We start from the raw sequence: 17,704 nt of genomic DNA, 5'->3' as shown, positions 1-17,704 counted from the left end.
GAGTGATCAGTAGCTTGGTGGGGTGGGGTAGGGAACTAACCAGTAAGCTATCCTGCAGCTTGAATATTGTCAAAACTTTTGTCTGTCTGTGACTTCAAGCTGAGTGTACTTAATCCTTCTGAGAACATGGCCCTGAGCACTGAGCAAAGCTCTTTCTGTGAATCACTGAGAATTGTGTTCACTGAAGAGGTAGTGTATAGAAATGTCCTATTGGCTCATTCATAGCCCTCATTCTTCCAGAAGCAAGAACTGAGAAGATTTTTTTTTCTTTCAAACACATTTTAGCTGTTTGTGTCTGTCACTTTCCCTTGTATAAGAGCTGGGGCTGTTGACAGGAGGTGTGACTTATTGATACCTGTGACTCTAAAGGAAAACATCTTTAAAGAGTAATTGGTGAAAGTAGTGAGTTTTCTGTAAATTACCTCTTGCCAGAGAAAGAGAAGATGCAAAATGCTTGTCAGGTTGGAAGAAAACTCATTCAGGAAATATTTATTGAGCCAGGTGCAGAACACGGTTATGAAAAAACACAGTTGTTGCCCTCAATGAGCTGCCAGTCTGTTGGGGAAGACAGATGCTTGATTGAAACACAGTAGTAATCAGCCTTGGATGCACTTTGGAATAAACTGAGGAGTTAAGAATAATTCAGCTCCTTGGAGATTTTATTTGGCTTAAGGCAGGGTTCTGAACCTGTGGGTCACAACCCTTTTGGGGGTAGCCCGCCTATCACAGGAGTCTCAGATATCCTGCATATCAGATATTTCATTATGTTTCATAACAGTAACAAAATTACAGTTATGAAGTAGCAATGAAAATAATTTCATGGCTTGGGAGGCTTGGGATTCACCACAACATGAGAAACTATATTAAAGGGTCACAATATTAGGAAGGTTGAGAACCACAGGTCTAAGGTATATAGCATGGGCATCAGGATTCTTAAAAGATAACCATAGTTGTACCCAGGTTGTCTTCAAAGAGCTTGGAGAATGGGAAGCACAGCACAGAGGAGGGGTACTTAAACCTCACAGAAAACTTATCCTAGTTAGGCTTTCTGTTGCTGTGGTGAAAACCCTGGCCAAAGCAACTTGGAAAGGAAAGAGTTTGTTTGGCTTAGGTTTCCATATCATTGTTCATCATTGAAGAAAGTCAGGACAGGAGCTCAAACAGGGCAGGTACCTGGGGCCAGGAGCCAGTGCAGAGGCTATGGAGGCTGCCTACTGGCTTGTTCCTGAAGACTTGCTCAGCCTTTCTTATAGAACTCAGGTCCACCTGTCCAGAGGTGTCCCCACTCACAGTGGACTGGGCCCTCCCCTATCAATCACCAATTAAGAAAATGCCCTACAGGCTTGCCTATAGCCTGATCTTATGGGGAGGCATTTTCTCAGTTGAGGCTCCCTCCTCTCCAGTGACTCTAGCTGTGTCAAAAACTGCCAGCATGGGAGGCTTGAGCTGAGTTTTGATATATGAAACTTCTTGAAAGGCTGAGAAGGTAAGTCCTTGCAGAATAGAAGAGCGCCTGAGTAACCTAGGACAGGAAAGTGCTTGGTGCTAGTTTTCCCCTCTTCTGCTGCTTGCTTGCCTTGTCTTTAGCTTATGTGTAATTTGTGGGCCACAGTGGTCCTCATTTCTAATCCAGGGTTAATGTAACCTTCAGGGGTTAGGTTGAAAATTACATGAGGTTCTCTGCAAGAACATTGTTTAGGATCTCAGAGTTCAAGAAATAATTAGTAAATGATGGTGGTTGTATAGTAATGATACTGTTACTGGAAATGGAACATGGTTTGATTAGAGACTTACCCTGTTTTTTTTTTTTTTTAAATGGCTGGATCTTACGGTACAAGACCATGGGAGATGCTAGTGAGTGGCAATGAATATGCTTGGCAGGTAGGCAGAATTCCAGATGATTGCATGTATATGAGTAAAAGGCAATTAATAATGGGGCATCGTGGCAGAACCAGGACATTTCCATGGTAATATGCTAAGATGTATCACAAAGGGCGCTGGGAAAACTTGGGTCCATATTGGAAAATTGGCTCTGAACATGGTATTCTTAGCATCATTACGTGTTCTAAATTAGCAGTGAGTGTTAATAGGACAGAAATAGGATTTTCAGCTTCTTTAGCCAAGTAGTTAAAAATACTAAGTGTCTTGAAGAGTGTTGGAGGAATTAGCGGTCTCAAGGTGCTCTCAGAGATCCTGTGCAAGTTGCTACGGCCTTCATTGTTTACAGGCTTAATGAGAATATTAAGAAAGAAATGCTTGGCAATTTGCATTTAGAGGAGGCTTTTTCTAATTTATTTTCTGATTTGCAGAGAAATAAAAAAAATGCCTCCATCTGCACTGGCTTTACTGGCCCTTAAAATAACTTATGTATATTTGTTATATTATATAACTTGTCACAACATTAGTCACCACTTCTTCCATAAGGCAACATGTAAACCATCATGGGTAAGCATGACTAGAGCTATAATTATAGACCACTTTGTTCTTAGCATTTTAGTCAGCTTCTGCTTTTCTTCTTCTTCTTCTTTCTTCTTTTTTTTCTACTTCTTCTTCTTGTTGTCTTCTGTTTTGTTTCTGAGAGCAGGAGAGGGAGGGAGGAGAGAGGGAGAGAGAGAGAGAGAGAGAGAGAGAGAGAGAGAGAGAGAGAGAGAGAGAGAGAGAGAGAGAGAGAGAGAGAGAGAATGAATGAATATATCTTTGGCTCTATGCAGTTGAACTCTGCCTGCTGTCTGAACTGAGTAAGAATCTTCGGGGCTTATTACTTATTAGAGTGAGTCAGATAGTGAGAGACAACAAGAGGTAGGAATACTTGTTTCTACAAATGACCTTTTTCTTTAAAACATGTCTTTCATTATAAAAATACTTCTGAAAGGTGATATACACTGTTAATTTTATGTACATTTTGTTGTATAGACTAAATTATTGGGACAATTCCATTGAACTAGATCAGTGGTTCCAAACTATGGTCACAAGTCCAGTGAGCTGGGTATTTGTTAGGAGACAAATCTGCAGTTCCACCTCAGGGACTCTGGCAGAGATAGAAATCTTTTAATTAGTTCTTCATTAATTGTGATCCATACTAGAGGTTGAAACACGTGGAACCGGCTGATCATACCTTTCACTTATTGCACTATTTTAGACTCCTGGAAGACAAGTCTCCATTTCCTTTGTTCTTTACTATTATTTTCTACCTGACATGAGAGACAAAAATTCCTATTCCTCCACAGTTTATGTGTGGAAGATGAATGCTAACCATAACCAGTGTTGAACTGGTATAATGTGGAGAATTAAATTAGGTGCTTGAGAGTGTGATGGAGTTGGTCTTTCTGAGGCCAGGTACAAGCAGAGTTTTGGGTGACAAGAAGAACTACTATGTGAAGTTCTATGTAAAGTGTTCTAACATGGAGGTGAGTGGGCTCACGTGTCTGAGTGGCAGAAAGAAGGTAAGTGTACCTAGGTCTAGTGAGCCTGGAGAGAGATCTGAAGTGAAGTTGGACAGGTAGGTAGAGACCGGGTCATGTAGGCTCCTGCTCCCCCTCCCTTTCTTTTAAACTCCAGTTTTTAAAATTATGGCATGATACATATAACAAAAGTTTTCATTTTAAAGTGCTCAGTTCAATGGCATTAGATACGTCTGTATTGTTCTTCACCTGTCTAGCAGTAGTACTTGAAGTTTGACTGAGTATGCTGGATGCTTTGGAGAAGTTTTGCATGGAGAGCTTTCACAGTCTGAACTTTACATTGAATGGACTCATGCATGCAAAATTGAGGTATCATTACATGGAGGAAAGAGTGAAGAAGGGAGACTGTCAGAAGAGTTATACATTGACTGGAGGTACTAAGAAGTGCACGACTCTGGATTTTTATTTAATTTTATTTAATTTTGTGTGTTCTGGGAGCAAAATACTTGGGCATGGTACCACTGAGTTAAATTTAAATTCCCAACCCCTCTGGATACATTCTGATGGTAGAATCAACAGAGCTTGCTGACTGGTTGGTAGTGACAAATAAAGAGATCAGAAACAGTAAGTTTTGTTGGTTTGAACAACTGTTAGAGTTCAGGACATGCAAGTTTGGGAAATAAAACCATATGTTAAATTAAAATGTGTTTGAGATGTTTAAGCATAAATGTTGAGTGGGCTTAAAAATCTGGAATCATGAAAAAAGTCAGGTTGAATGTAGGATGTAGGGGCTTGCCAGCATTTGCTCAGCCATAAGACTGAATGAGATCATTTGGGTGATGAATGTAGACAGCAGAATCTTGACCAGTTCAGGAGCAGGAGAGTTTAGCAAAGAAGCACCAGTAAGAAAGGCAGAGAACCAGTAGAGCAAACTTCTAGAAGGGAAAGGAAGAATGTGTTTGAAGGGGGCAGGGGAAATCAAACAGCTGTTCCAAAAGCTGCTCTGAGGATAATCAAGCACTGAGAATTGTGCATTTGAGGTCTTTGATGACATGGCAAGTGTTGTGATGATGTGGTAGTTTTATGATGCCTGCTTGAAGTAGGTTGCAGGAAGAAAGGACCAGAAGCAACAAGAATAACCTGTTAGGACATCTTTTTCCTTAGAATAGGCCTTCATAAATGCCCTGTGACTCAGGTTAAGGCATGACTGTGTGACTGCTCTAGAGCTTGAATATAATACTTTCACATGCTCATTTCATCACTTCAATTTTAAGAACATGTCAAAAAATGAAGAAGTAGAAATTTAGTAAAAAAATATGTGTGGGAGTTCCGAAGAGCCTCCACAGGGACCTAGGGTTGTGTAGAACACATTTTACTTTATTTTTTGAGACAGGGTTTCTCTGCGTAGCCCTGGAACTGTAATTCTCTGTGTAGGCTGCCCTGGAACTTACTGTGTAGACCAAGCTGGACTCGACCTGAGAGGTATCCACCTGGTTAAAGGTGTGTGCCACGACTCCCAGCTGTGTGTAGAACACATTTTGAAACCTGTTTTAATCCATAGAAACAACATTCTGAGATGTTGTTAGTCATTTGCAGAAGAAGGGTATTTTTAGGTTTTTGGAGGAAATTTTCCTAATGCTTTTCACACTATACTATCTATTATTTGTGAAATAGAAGTGCTCCTTTTGTCAAATGCTCTACATTGAGGTCTTTGACTGGAAGGGATATTTTCACGTGATATTTCCTATACATTTGGAGCCTACTTTGAAGGTAATGTTCTGCCCTTCTGCCCTCTTGGTGCGAAAAAGAATGCAAGCTTTTTTTTTTTTTTTTTTTAATTTTGAGCCCTTAAGACTTAAGTTTACTTTTTTAAAATGTAAGATGCTCTGTCTGATTTAGTCTCTTATCTTTTAGTAACTATATTTAACTAAGTATATTTAAATACCTTGGATTTTAGAATAGTCAGCTCTTTCTCTACTTAAGGCACTTATTTAAAGCTAAAGCCTGAGTTTCTTTAAGGCAAAAAACTGATCTTTCATAAATTATAAAACTTCTCTCTGCTGTGAAGGAATTAGAGCAAGCATTACCTTATTTTCTCAACTCTTACGATGCTGGCATTTATGAGATGAATGTTATTTTATCTGTTACTAAGAAAAAAGTTACTGCCATTTACAATTGCAAAATAAAGCGGGCTGAAGATGTGTAAGTGTGAGGATCAAGGTTACCGTTTAGGCAGTGAAATATGGAATTGGAGAAAGGGTGGCAGGAATTCTGGGGTTGTCTGTGTTTCCAGTCACCCAAGGGAAGCAGACAAGTTCTCCAGACTATCTTTCCTCAGGTCTTTCACTTGCTTAGTGAGGGTAGTACGCCTACACACACCTTTCAGTGCCACAGTAAGGATCACATGACATAAATGACATTTAGAGATAATAGATTTTTCCTGGCAACATTCAAAGTATTTCTTTGATTTAAATTTAGGCTTTTAGATACTATTAAACAACCCAGGAAGTAACTTATTTAAGCCTTGTTGTCAGGTTTAAAATGTAATTTAGTTAGCTATTTGAAAGTATAGTATTATTTTTTTATTAGTATTATTTTTAATTTTTTTTTTCTTTTTGGATGCAGGGTCTGTAACCCTGGTTGACCTAGAACTTTGTCTGTAGATTATGTTGGCCTCAAAACTCACAGAACTCTACCTGCCTCTCTGCCCTTCAAGTGCTGGGATTAAAGGCGTATACTGTTGTGCCCAGCTTGCTAAATAATTTTTATCCAGTCTTGAATTTACCTTTTCATTATAGTAGAGAATATAATATAACCACATTTTTATAACTCAGAAGTAACAACTATAAGCATTCTGTTAGTACTGTGATCTTTCATGAATTTATTATGAATGCTTATGACATTAAAAAGGTAAAAGGATATAATAGTGAACATTCATACATATGGCAGTGCAGCAAACACTGTTTTACATTTAGATTAGCGTCCCATGTTCACAATATTGTAGTGAGGTGATTGTTTCTCTTGTCTGCTATGCAAAAGCTGTAAGCAGAGAGTCATTTTTGTTATATGTGTGTTTGGTCTAGCAGTGGAGCAGAGTGTGCTACTTTATACTGTTGGTGCTTTGAGCTGAAATTTTCTCAAAAATCCTGCTTGCAGCTTTGGAGATAAAACTGTGAAGGTCAGAAACATGACACATGTCAAGTCATAGTCATGGTTAACTTACTGTGTCCAGACCACTTTGCTGTTTTTATCTTGTATGCTATGTAGGTCATGGCCCAGGCCTTAAATAGCCCAAATTTGCACAGCTAGTTAGTTGTGGAGCTACTGACTTTAATTGAGATCTACTTTACACCACATCCCATGTCTTTTGCATAATGCTACCTCAATCCTTGTCAGTAACCATGATTTGTTTCTTTTGTAGGCAGAACCCAGAGACTACATTTGAAGTGTATGTGGAAGTGGCCTATCCTAGGACGGGTGGCATTCTTTCAGGTACTCACTTATCTAATTATGATAATGATGTTTCTTTATTGTATGGAATAGCTGTAAACAGAAGAAAAATAGATAAATAATGTGATGTCTTTAAGTTCTTTTAAGTGCCTTTCCTCATTTTTCATGTCCATATCATCCTAGGAAGAGGAGAGAATAAAAATATAGTGAATACTTTGATTGGAATCCACTGCCTTGGCAGACTTATTTTTATCATTGGATATTGGTTTGCATATCATAGATACCTGAAAATCAGTTATTTAGGCCTTGCTAATGGGCAAGGCTTGGAATTAGACTGTAGGATTCAAATTAATTGAAAGAGAATTTTTTTGCAATTAAACTGCTTGAAATAGACCAAATTTAGCAAAACTGTTTCTAAAAGGTTGGAGACTAGTTAAAGGAAACTCCTCCTCTTTCTTTATCTTTCAGTATGATTTCATAAGTATCCTGAACAGTGGGGATCTTAGATGAGGTTAGGATGTCTATAGTATATAGACATTTATAGTTTTGTAGCTATATCCTTCCCTTCTAATGACATATGTTAAAAAATGTAGGTATTTTCTTTCATCTCTGGATTTTACCTGTTTGACTGTGTCTTCATGGTTATACTCAGGTTGTATGTGTGTTATTTGTGCCCTCAGTGTATCTTATCAGCAAGTGTATGATAACTATCCCATTATTTGTATAAAAATGCATAAAACTTACAAGTGTGGGTTAACAAATAATATAACACAGGTGGCCATATTCAGGTTAAGAATGTTGTGTGGTTTTATGCCAATTCTAGTCCTGGCACCAAAGATCTCTGGCCCTATCCTATGCTATGCTTTGGAAGTTCCATGTTGGTCCTCCTTTTATAATGCCAATTTTTTGGGGTACAAAGTGGCTGGACCTGTAAAACATGACAATCAATACTTGAACTCTTTCATCTTAGAATGTTTTGGGAGAACCCAAGATCTCAGAATTGTTTACCCCTTACCCAAATGGCCTGGGGCTTGTTTCCAGGGCCTGTATGAGTCAGTTTGTAGGCTTTGTCTTCATGAGTGTGGACTGTGCTGCTAGTGTGTTCACCCCAAGGCCTTAAGGTGCTCCTACATGGGGAGTGGTGTGTGGTACAGGTATAGCTGGACTTGGAGCAGTGGGGTAGGATCATGCTTGTATGAGGGGTAACTTAATGTTTGTTTGAAAGATCTCTTGCTCTGTGGGATGTGGAAGGAACAGTGGGCAGTCAGTGTTCACTCTACCACTACTTTTCTTCTTCAGACTCTAAGCATTCCAAAAAATCCACAGTGAGCTTGACTTTTGTAGCATGAATTCTAATTGGTCTTAATAATAAAAACCTAGAGCCAGATATCGGGGTGGAAGTGGTAAATGCTGAAAGATCAGAGAGACAAAAGAGCAAGCTACAGCCAACTTTTCCTTGCTAACTCCTCAGGCCAAAAAAGGGCCGAGCTCCTGTCCCATCCTGTTTTATATTCCTCTGCCCAGCCATATTACTTCCTGTCTGTCTAAGACTTCCAGACCTCTATCATTAACCAGTGGCTAGTTATGCCTTCTGATCTTCAGGCAAGCTTTATTCATTTGTTTGTTTGGTTTTTCAAGGCAGGGTTTCTTTGTAGCTTCGGAGCCTATCCTGGAACTAGCTCTTGTAGACCAGGCTGGCCTTGAACTCACAGAGATCTGCCTACCTCTGTCTCCCAAGTGCTGGGATTAAAGGTGTGTGCCACCACCTGGCCAGGCAAGCTTTATTTGTTAGAGCATATACCAAATTATCACCACAGAGTTTCCATTAGTTTTAAAGATTTATTTATCATGGTAGGAGGTAAAATATATCTAATACCTTTAAGCTTGATTTACAACTTTTTTGGTTTTTCGGTTTTGCTCTGTGTAGCTTTGGTGCCTGTCCTGGAACTAGTTCTTAAAGAGCAGACTGGCCTCCTTGAACTCACAAAGATCCATTTGCCTCTGCCTTTCAAGTGCTGGGATTAATGGTGCAAGTATACCACCACTGCCTGGCTTTTGCTTTTTCCATTGACTTTTTTTTTTTTTTTTTTTTGAGGCAGGGTTTCTCTGTCTATATCTCTGGCTGTTCTACTGCTCTGTAGACCAGGCTGGCCTTGAACTCACAGAGATCCACATGCCTCTGCCTTTTGTGAGCTGGGATTAAAGGTGTGTGCCACCATTGCCCAGCCTTATTGATTTATCTTAATGTGTGCATTAAGTGCATAAAGTGAAGACCTTTAATTGTCTCTTAAATTGTCTCAGTGCTGTGCTCTGAGAATGGAAAGAGCATGCGATTTGTCAGTACTATGTAGAAACTACGTCAAGAACCTTAACACTGTAGGAATACCATCTTAGACTGCACAGAGCTTAAGCTGGAAAAGGACATGAGCTCTTTGATATTTGGTCAGATTTCCTTTTGCTGTTTCTAGTGAGTGAACTATAGCTGAATATTTGGCTTCAGGCACTTTTTTCTTTTTCTACAACTTTTTGCTAAATAGTACTTGGTATATTTTCCTTTTTTTTCCTTTTACTGTTTTAGGCATTAATTGGCTGTTTTAGATGATTGTAAAGAATCTACCTTTGTTCCTCAGATCTGCATCTCTGTGTTTCTGGACAAATTTAGATATAAATCTTACATTGCACAGTGCTAGTGTCTGGGCCTAATCTTCTCTTTGAAGTTTGTTTGCACCCCTCTGGAGGGATTAAATTCCTGCTGTGAGAAGGTGGGTTAAAAAGCACTGAGACTTTTATGGGTCTTTAATTGAAGGATTTAATGTACATTTTGTTTTATAAATGTCTGTGAGAGTTCTATTCTTACAATTTTTGCTTTCATTCTGATAGATTTTTGTAAGTTAAAAATGTATATAGTAAAATTTTTCGCAAGGCACTTAATACTTATTGGCAAATTATTCTGGTGTGTGTGTTTTGGCTATTCATCTTTAAAATTTTAGCAACCTTGCTTAGAGGATTAGCTCTTGAACATGTATGAGAGATTTTAAAATTTGAAAGGTTATAATGAAGAGTAGAATGACTAATAACTTTCATTTACTATTTTGATTTATTTATTTCTTTGTAATCTTTGTGTATGTGTGTAGGGATAAAATATATCACCCTTTTTCCAAACTTCTGCTATATGTGTTTTTCTTGCTCCCTCAGTTAAGACTTTTGTTTGTTTGTTTTTCATTTCTTGTTATTTGAGACAGGGTTTCTCTGTAGCTTTGGAGCCTGTTTTGGAACTCACTCTGTAGACCAGACTGGCCTTGAGATCCACCTGCCTCTGCCTCCCAAGTGCTGGGATTAAAGGTGTGCACCACTGACGTCCAGGAATCATGTTTTTCTTAAAAAATATTAATATAGTTTTGTGAAACCACCTTATTTGTTATAAATTATTGTACCAAATGTTTTGTTTGCTTTCATTGACTCTTTTGATGCTTGCCATTTAGGATCAGATTTTTACCTTTTAAGACAGAAACTGAAATTCAGTCATGATAATGCATGCCAATAATTCCAAGAGCTTGAATAACTGGCATGTATTATGCAGGAGGATGAAGAGGACAAGTTGTAGTAATACCAGCCTGCGTTTCACGAGATCTTGCTTCAAAAACAAAACAAAATAAAACAAAAACAAAAACCTCTAAACAAACTAACAAAATCCAGAAAATTAGCTAGTTGTCAGTAGATTTTTGGCATGTTTTATTTTATTATTATATTTTTAATGTTTCCTAATTGGTCAGTTTGCTGGAAGAACTTACCCTTCCATTAGGCTCCCAAGATAGGCATCCTACACTGCAGAAACACCCAACACTGAATTCAGCCCATGTGACTAATGATCTCAGAAGTTTCTCTTGCAAGAGAAATCAGCCTATGAAGTCCCACGATCAGATGGCACTGGGTATGCAGAAACTCAGAAGTGCATTTCCAGCACAAGTGTCTGGTTACAGCTGGCCTTTCTGAGCCTGCTGTGGGCACTGTGCCTGGGCAGATGCTTAGTGTTGGAAGAGTGGCAGCATCAGGTTTTTTCTGGGCCACCCACCAGATCAGCTTCCTTCTGCCTGCACTCCTCCTTCAGCATTTGTAATGCAGTAGCCCAGTGGCCAGTTTTTAAAGATAAGGGTGATGAAGTTGAGAAACCGTTGGGATTTTGTGAAAGCAGTGTTAGTCACAATGCTTTGGAAGCTGACTTGTTCATTTACCCAGGTTTTAGGCAGCAACCCTAAGAAAAAACTCTTTGCTAAAAGTTGTTCTTAAATAAACGTTCACACTTTTGTCCACACAATGTCTGAGCAACACTGTTGAAGAACAACACTGAGACTTTGCCAATTTATTGTTTTGAGAACCAAGTCTGTGATTTCATATGGTCTCAGAGCTTCATCTAAATTTGTGTTAATAACAGATTCTCCATTTTATTGGAGATTAAAAAAGAAGGTTGAGAGGCTAGAGTTGATGGCACTGTTGCTGTGATAAACACCATAACCAAAAGTAACTTGGGGAGGAAAGGGTTTATTTTAGTTTACAGTTCCATTTCACAGTCTATCGATAGGGGAGTCAGGGCAGGGACTCAAACAGGACAGTAATCTGGAGGCAGGAGTTGAAGTAGTCAAACATAGTCAACCACTACACGGTCAAGCTAGAGGCCATGGAGAGTGTTGCTTACTTTCTGGAATGTTCCCTAAGGTTTCTATCCTTATAGAAACCAGGATCACCTGCCCAAGGGTGTCACCACCCACATGGGCTGGGCCTTTCCATATCAGTCACTAATTTAAAAAATGCACTATGCCTACAGGCCAGTCTTATGGAGGCATTTTTCCAGTTGAGGTTTCCTTTTCCCAAAGGACTCTAGCTTGTGTCAAGTTGACCTAAAACTCACCAGCACTAGCATTTTAGATCATTTGCTGCTCTTCCAGAGGACTCAAGTTTGGTTCCTAGCATGCATATCAGGTAACTCATAACTATCTATAGTTCCAACTGTCAGGGGATCTGACCCACATACCCTGGTGTGTTACATACACCACTACATAATTAAAACGAATGAAGATTTAAACAAAATAAAACAAAACAAAACTCACACGGTCCTGGTGCTGCCACATATCTTTAATCTCAGAACTCAGTAGGCAGAGGTAGGTGTATCTCTCAGTTTGGGGCCAGTCTGGTCTATAGAGTGAGTTCCAGGACAGCCAGAGCTACACAGAGAAACCCTTTCTTGAAAAACAAGCAAGCAAGCAACAGACAAAACCACCATCACCAAACACAAGGCAAGAAAGTTGACTTAAACTTTCAGGTGTATGTGGGCACCGGGAAGTGAGTGCATGGAGACCTTTTCGTGGTGGGTTTTGTTTTGTTTTTTTGAGATGGGGTTTCTTTGTGTGTAGTCTTGGCTGTCCTGGAACTAACTCTGTAGTTTCAAACTCAGTCCACCTGCCCCTGCCTCCCGAGTGCCGGGATTAAAGGCATGTGTCACCACCTCCTGGCTTTTTTTTCCTTCCCTAAGAGGGTTTTGCTTTGTAGTTTTACCCTGGAACTCACTATGAGGATTAAACTGAACTTGAATTTGTGTCAATCTTGGAGTGCTGGGTTTATAAGCATGCATCCATAATACCTAGCATGTAAGAGGTCTTTTCAGAACCAAGTTTTATTTTAGATTAAAATATTCTTGAGGGAGATCACCTAAAATTACTAACATATTCTTATATTAATGACAAAGTTAGTGTATCCAGAAAACGTAAAGATAGCTGTCTTTTAAGTCCTTATTATTTTCCAGTCATTCTCCTTAATATAGTTTTCTCTGTGTGTGTGTGTGTACATGTGTGTGTACACTTGTATGTATGTGTATGGAGGCTAGAGATCAGATCATTATTGTTTAATTTATTTTTTAAGACAAGGTCTCACACTGAACCTGGAGCTGATCAATTTGACTAGACTGGTGGGCCAGAGAACTTTGGGGAGTGTCCTTTCTCTGTCTGCACAAGTGCCGGGGCTATAGACACATACTTTTGTACTCAGCTTTTTTGTGGTTGTTAAGATCCAAATGCAATTCTTTATGCTTGTATGGTAGACACTTTACCAACTGAGCCGTATTCATAGCCGCTAACTTAAAAAAATTAATCTTAAAAAATTCTTTAAACTGATTTTAGGTTTAAGGAAATTAATATGAATTTTCACAGCCTGGGCAGCTTCCCAGGTGTAGACCATGCTTTTACCTTCATCTGTATCACAGCTTCCATATAGTTGCTGTCTAATAGCACATGTCCATGCAGTGGTTAGCGTAGTCAGGTGATGTTAATGTAGGGAAGAGAAAAATCAGCAGAGAGTGAGCTTTATTCACAGTGTACAAAGAAGCCTTACTTGACAAGTTGGCACGAGACTTTTCTTTCTCTTTTCTTGAGTTTTCCAGTGAAAATGAATCTACTCTATGGAGTATTATGGTGTGGACTTTTATTCTTAGTCATATAGGAACAAATTGTCATTCACTCATTTATTCTGTTTTTTCCCAATTAAGTCCTTAACATGCTAGTTAGAAAGTCTTTTTTTTTTAAATTTATTTATTTATTTATTGAAGATTTTTGTATCAGTTATATAGGTCAAAAAATCGGGCTTCACAAGGCAGAGTTACATCTTGTTTGTTCCTTGTATTTCAGTCCTTAGAAGAGTGTCTGGCAGATTGTCACTCCTCCAGTTGAATGATTGAAGTTTAATGCTAGGAAGTGACCTGTCCAAATGATGGAGTGGAGCTTGAATTTTAGTTTGAATATATTCTTTAAGAAATTTATAAAAGCTGTGGTAGAAATACACACACACACACACACACACACACACACACACGTATATATGCTCTGCAGAAAATACATGAAAGCACATGTATCTGCCATTTAGCTTAAATAGAACATTTCAGGCCTACCTCCATCTGCTTTTCTATGCCCAAATCACACTTTGAATTTTATATTAATTGTATATATGCACTTGGAACTGGTGTTTTTATTGTGTTGTTGCTACTTCAAATTGGTCATATTGAGGGAGTTCAAATTGCTGTTGTTCAGAAGAACATAAAATGAGCCATATATTTTTATTTTCTTAATTAGTTCTTACTTTTTGGGAAGCAGATTCCAGATTTTTTCTTGTTCCTAAAGTATGCACTTTAGGGGCCCTCTAGGTATAAGTGATGTCTAAGAGCGTCTCATGGTGTTTGCTTTATTCACAACAGTGGCCTTTCTTGCCGTCTTTGTGATTCACAGTATTAGGTCTTTGGACTTTTAGGTGAACCAGGAGTTCATTGATCTATTAGAAGTTGTTGAAAACATTTTTTATTAGATTGCTATATGTGTGCTTTTGAGATTTTTTGTTGTTGTTGTTTTTTGTTTGTTTTAAGAGTATATTTCCTATAATTTCAGAGCCCATGTCCTCTCAACTATGAAAAAGGGCTACAAATAGTCCTTGCTGTGCATCTGAAGGGGTTTAGTGGGTGCACGCATTGCATGGGACCTGGAAAGTTCTTTATAAATGTGAACTGTTATTTTAACAGTTACTGTAAATTACATGTGTTAGGCAGGAGTTATATCTAAGCAGAACTCTGTTATTCAGCAACTGTTATCAATGAGGCCTAGCTGGAGAATAGCAAGCAAGTAAAAGTAGCTTAAGTGGATTTCTGAATCCTTGAATTTAAACTCAAGTCTTTTATTCATAGAAATGCCCTTAGCTTATACCCTAAGTGCTCTGGCATGGTCTGCAGATTTGTTTGTATTAGGTTTCTCATCACAGTTATTGATCATGCTGATGACTTAAATCATTGCTTTGTTCAGGATTCTTTTCATTAGAAGTAGCAGAACTCAGAATAAATCTATTTTGAGTGTAAAAGGGAGTTTATTCGTGGTCCACACAGACAAATCCAGTGGTAAAAATGACTTCAGATTTCACCAGATCTTGTCCTTCAACTTGTGTTTATAGAGATTTGCCTCCCTCTTTCTGTAATCTTTATTGAGTCTTTGTTCTATGATAAAGTTAACTATGAAGAAATCCCAATTTACATCCTACCACTTTAACCACCTAAAAATGAATGTCTTATGGTGTTTTGAACCATTGTCTCTGAACTGATTGTAATAGGTGTCTGAGTTGTTGAGCTACTCATTGTTAGGAAGCAACCTTAAGAGAAAAAAAATTGCATTTTAAAAACTACCTATGTTTCTCTTTAGGCAACATCTTGGAGAAAACTAAGACTTTGCCTACTTAATATCTTAAGAGCCAGGTCTGTGATTTGTTGCAGATCCCATTTGGGTCATGTTCCCACCTATGAATCACATTTGGAGATTTTTTTTTTTTTCTTTTTGACAGGATCTCACTATGTAGCCATGGCTGCCCTGGAACTTGCTATGTAGACCAGGCTGGCCTTTGAAGTCGTAAAGATCCATCTGCCTGTTCCACCTAAAGGCATGTGCTGGCTAAAGGGAGTTAATCTAGTGATTAGTATGAGTGTGTGCATACACATGCCCACATATACACATGGGCATGGTGGCCTCTCAAGTGCCATTTGGATCCTATGAATTTCCGTAGAAGAGAGTCCGCTGAAGGAAGGCAGCCAAAAGAGATATCTGTTGCAGTCATCAAGCAAATGTGCAAATACTCTTCAAAAAGCAGCAAGGTGCTTAGTTTAGTTGGAAAGAAACCCAAACAATTAAGGTAAGGTTTCAAGATTTAGCCACTCTTGGGTGGAGTTTCTCATGATTCTAGCATGTGGGAGGCTGCAGCAGGTGCAGTGACACTAGTTTTAGGACTGCATAATGAGATCCTGTCTAAAGAGAAACAAGGTTGCTCTTCAACTCCTTGAAAGTTACCATATAAGGCTGGTTTCCTAGGAGCCCCACATGACTGACTCACATCTACTATCATTGAACTCTTCATCAGCTGTTCTGTACACATTCTCTTTAGACTGAGTCCTGTGCTCGACTGTAGAGTAGCAACTATGCAAGTTCTGTCGAGCAGATCTAGACCTCATGTTATAGACCTTAGAAGGCTTTGAAGGGATTGAAACATTAGGAAGTAATGTTCTTGTCTTTGAATTTGTAGTACATTTCACAGTGTATTTGCATTTCTTCTTTATATTGAAGGCAGTCTGCTCAAGTCTTTGATTAGAAGCAAGCTTTACTGAAGAGACCACCACGAGCCTCCTTTGTCCAGTAGGAGGCTTTAATAAGTTACTCCCCAATTCTAGTTTTTTTTTTTACATTAGTATGTTCTTAATTAGTAGAAATTTTTGCTCTCATGAACCTCATTTGAAGAGAGCACAGATGCAAATCAATTACTGTCTTTATTATAACAATAGCATTAAACATCTTTGGGGATAATTTGTACTAAAAAATGTAATGGTAGCTCATGAAATGAGTTCAGATTTCTTCTACCATATTGAGAAAGTCATTTAAATTGAATTACTAGGTTGTCCTTGTTTAAATGGGACTTATATCTCTCTATTTGACATGTTTGTTTTTTTAAATTAGACATAATATATACTAAAATGGCTAACATGGAAACTAGTATAAACTAGATATTCTTGTAGTGACTTAATTTATAATACCATCCTCAAGTTAAGACAAAATCAAACAAAAAAATCCTTCATACTTCAAAAATAACCAGTCAAACTTTGGCAGTTGTCATAAAGAAATTAAATCTTCTTTTTGATAAAATTTCTTTTTGAAAGAGTTCAAATATTAGAATAGTAATTATTTGGTGAAGGTATGATGGAGAGAGAAAGCTGCCTGGGTTGACAAATTTTCTTTTTTAGAAAAGAGGACTAATTCTGAGTTCTGTACATAATAATTTATAATGGTCAACCTGTGTATTTTTTCCTTCAATTTGTATCTCATGTTTAAACTTTTTGATGTGGGAGCGTCATATATCAATCTGTTGATTTCATTGGTTAAATAATAAAGAAACTGCTTGGCCTGATAGGTTAGAACATAGGTGGGTGGAGTAAATAGAACAGAATGCTGGGAAGAAGAAGAAGGGAAGTGAGCTTAGACGCCATGCTGCTCCTCTCCAGGGCAGATGTGATGAAGCAAGCCACCAGGTCAGACATGCTGAATCTTTCCCGGTAAGACTGGTGCTACACAGATTACTAAATATGGGTTAGGCAAGATGTGAGAATTAGCCATTAAGAGGCTAGAACTAATGGGCCAAGCAGTGTTTAAAAGAATACAGTTTCCGTGTAATTATTTCAGGGCATAAGCTAGCCAGGCGGCCTGGAGCTAGGTGGCAGGAACGCAGCCTGCAGCTCCTCTATGCTCCACCCGGCTAGCTTTACACCCAAAATATTTACACAGAATCTGTATTCTTTTAAACACTGCTTGGCCCATTAGTTCCAGCCTCTTATTGGCTAATTCTCACATCTTGTTTTAACCCATATTTAATAATCTGTGTAGCCCCACAAGGTATGGCTTACCAGTAAAGATCTTAACCTGCGTCTGTGTTGGGTGGGAGAATCATGGCGACTGCCTGACTCGGCTTTCTTTCTCCCAGAATTCTGTTCAGTCTACTCCGCCTACCTAATTTTCTGTCCTATTAAAGGGCCAAGTCAGTCTCTTTATTTAACCAATGAAATTAACACAAAACAGAAGACTCTACCTCATCAACTATTTTTTTTCAGTTTAACTTTTTTATATATTTATTTATGTATTTATTATGTATACAATATTCTGCCTACATGTATGCCTATAGGCCAGAAGAGGGCATCAGACCTCATTACAGATGGTTGTCAGCCACCATGTGGTTGCTGGGAATTGAACTCAGGACCTTTGGAAGAGCAAGCAATGCTCTTAACCGCTGAGCCATCT

The 17,704-nt window shown here is 38.5% G+C and overlaps 1 protein-coding gene across 12 annotated transcripts in view; it reads left to right on the top strand.

Moving 5' to 3' along the window:
- Window positions 1-17,704, top strand: part of Dennd1a (DENN domain containing 1A) — a 552,823-nt gene that overhangs the window by 39,890 nt on the left and 495,229 nt on the right. For 11 of the 12 annotated variants that reach the window (XM_050124870.1, XM_050124871.1, XM_050124877.1 and 8 more), the window contains exon 2: window positions 6,823-6,893. In XM_050124870.1, coding sequence (XP_049980827.1) covers window positions 6,852-6,893 — 42 coding nt within the window. In that variant the 5' untranslated portion in view covers window positions 6,823-6,851. Of the gene's footprint in view, window positions 1-6,802; window positions 6,894-17,704 lie in introns of those variants that run through there. The other variant, XM_050124879.1, reaches the window with a different exon arrangement.

The sequence above is a fragment of the Alexandromys fortis genome, unplaced genomic scaffold (genome assembly GCF_014885135.2).
Source record: "Alexandromys fortis isolate MF-2015 unplaced genomic scaffold, M_Fortis_MF-2015_v1.1 scaffold_228, whole genome shotgun sequence".
Taxonomy (NCBI): Eukaryota; Metazoa; Chordata; class Mammalia; order Rodentia; family Cricetidae; genus Alexandromys; species Alexandromys fortis.
This window is presented reverse-complemented; position numbering and strand designations above follow the sequence as displayed.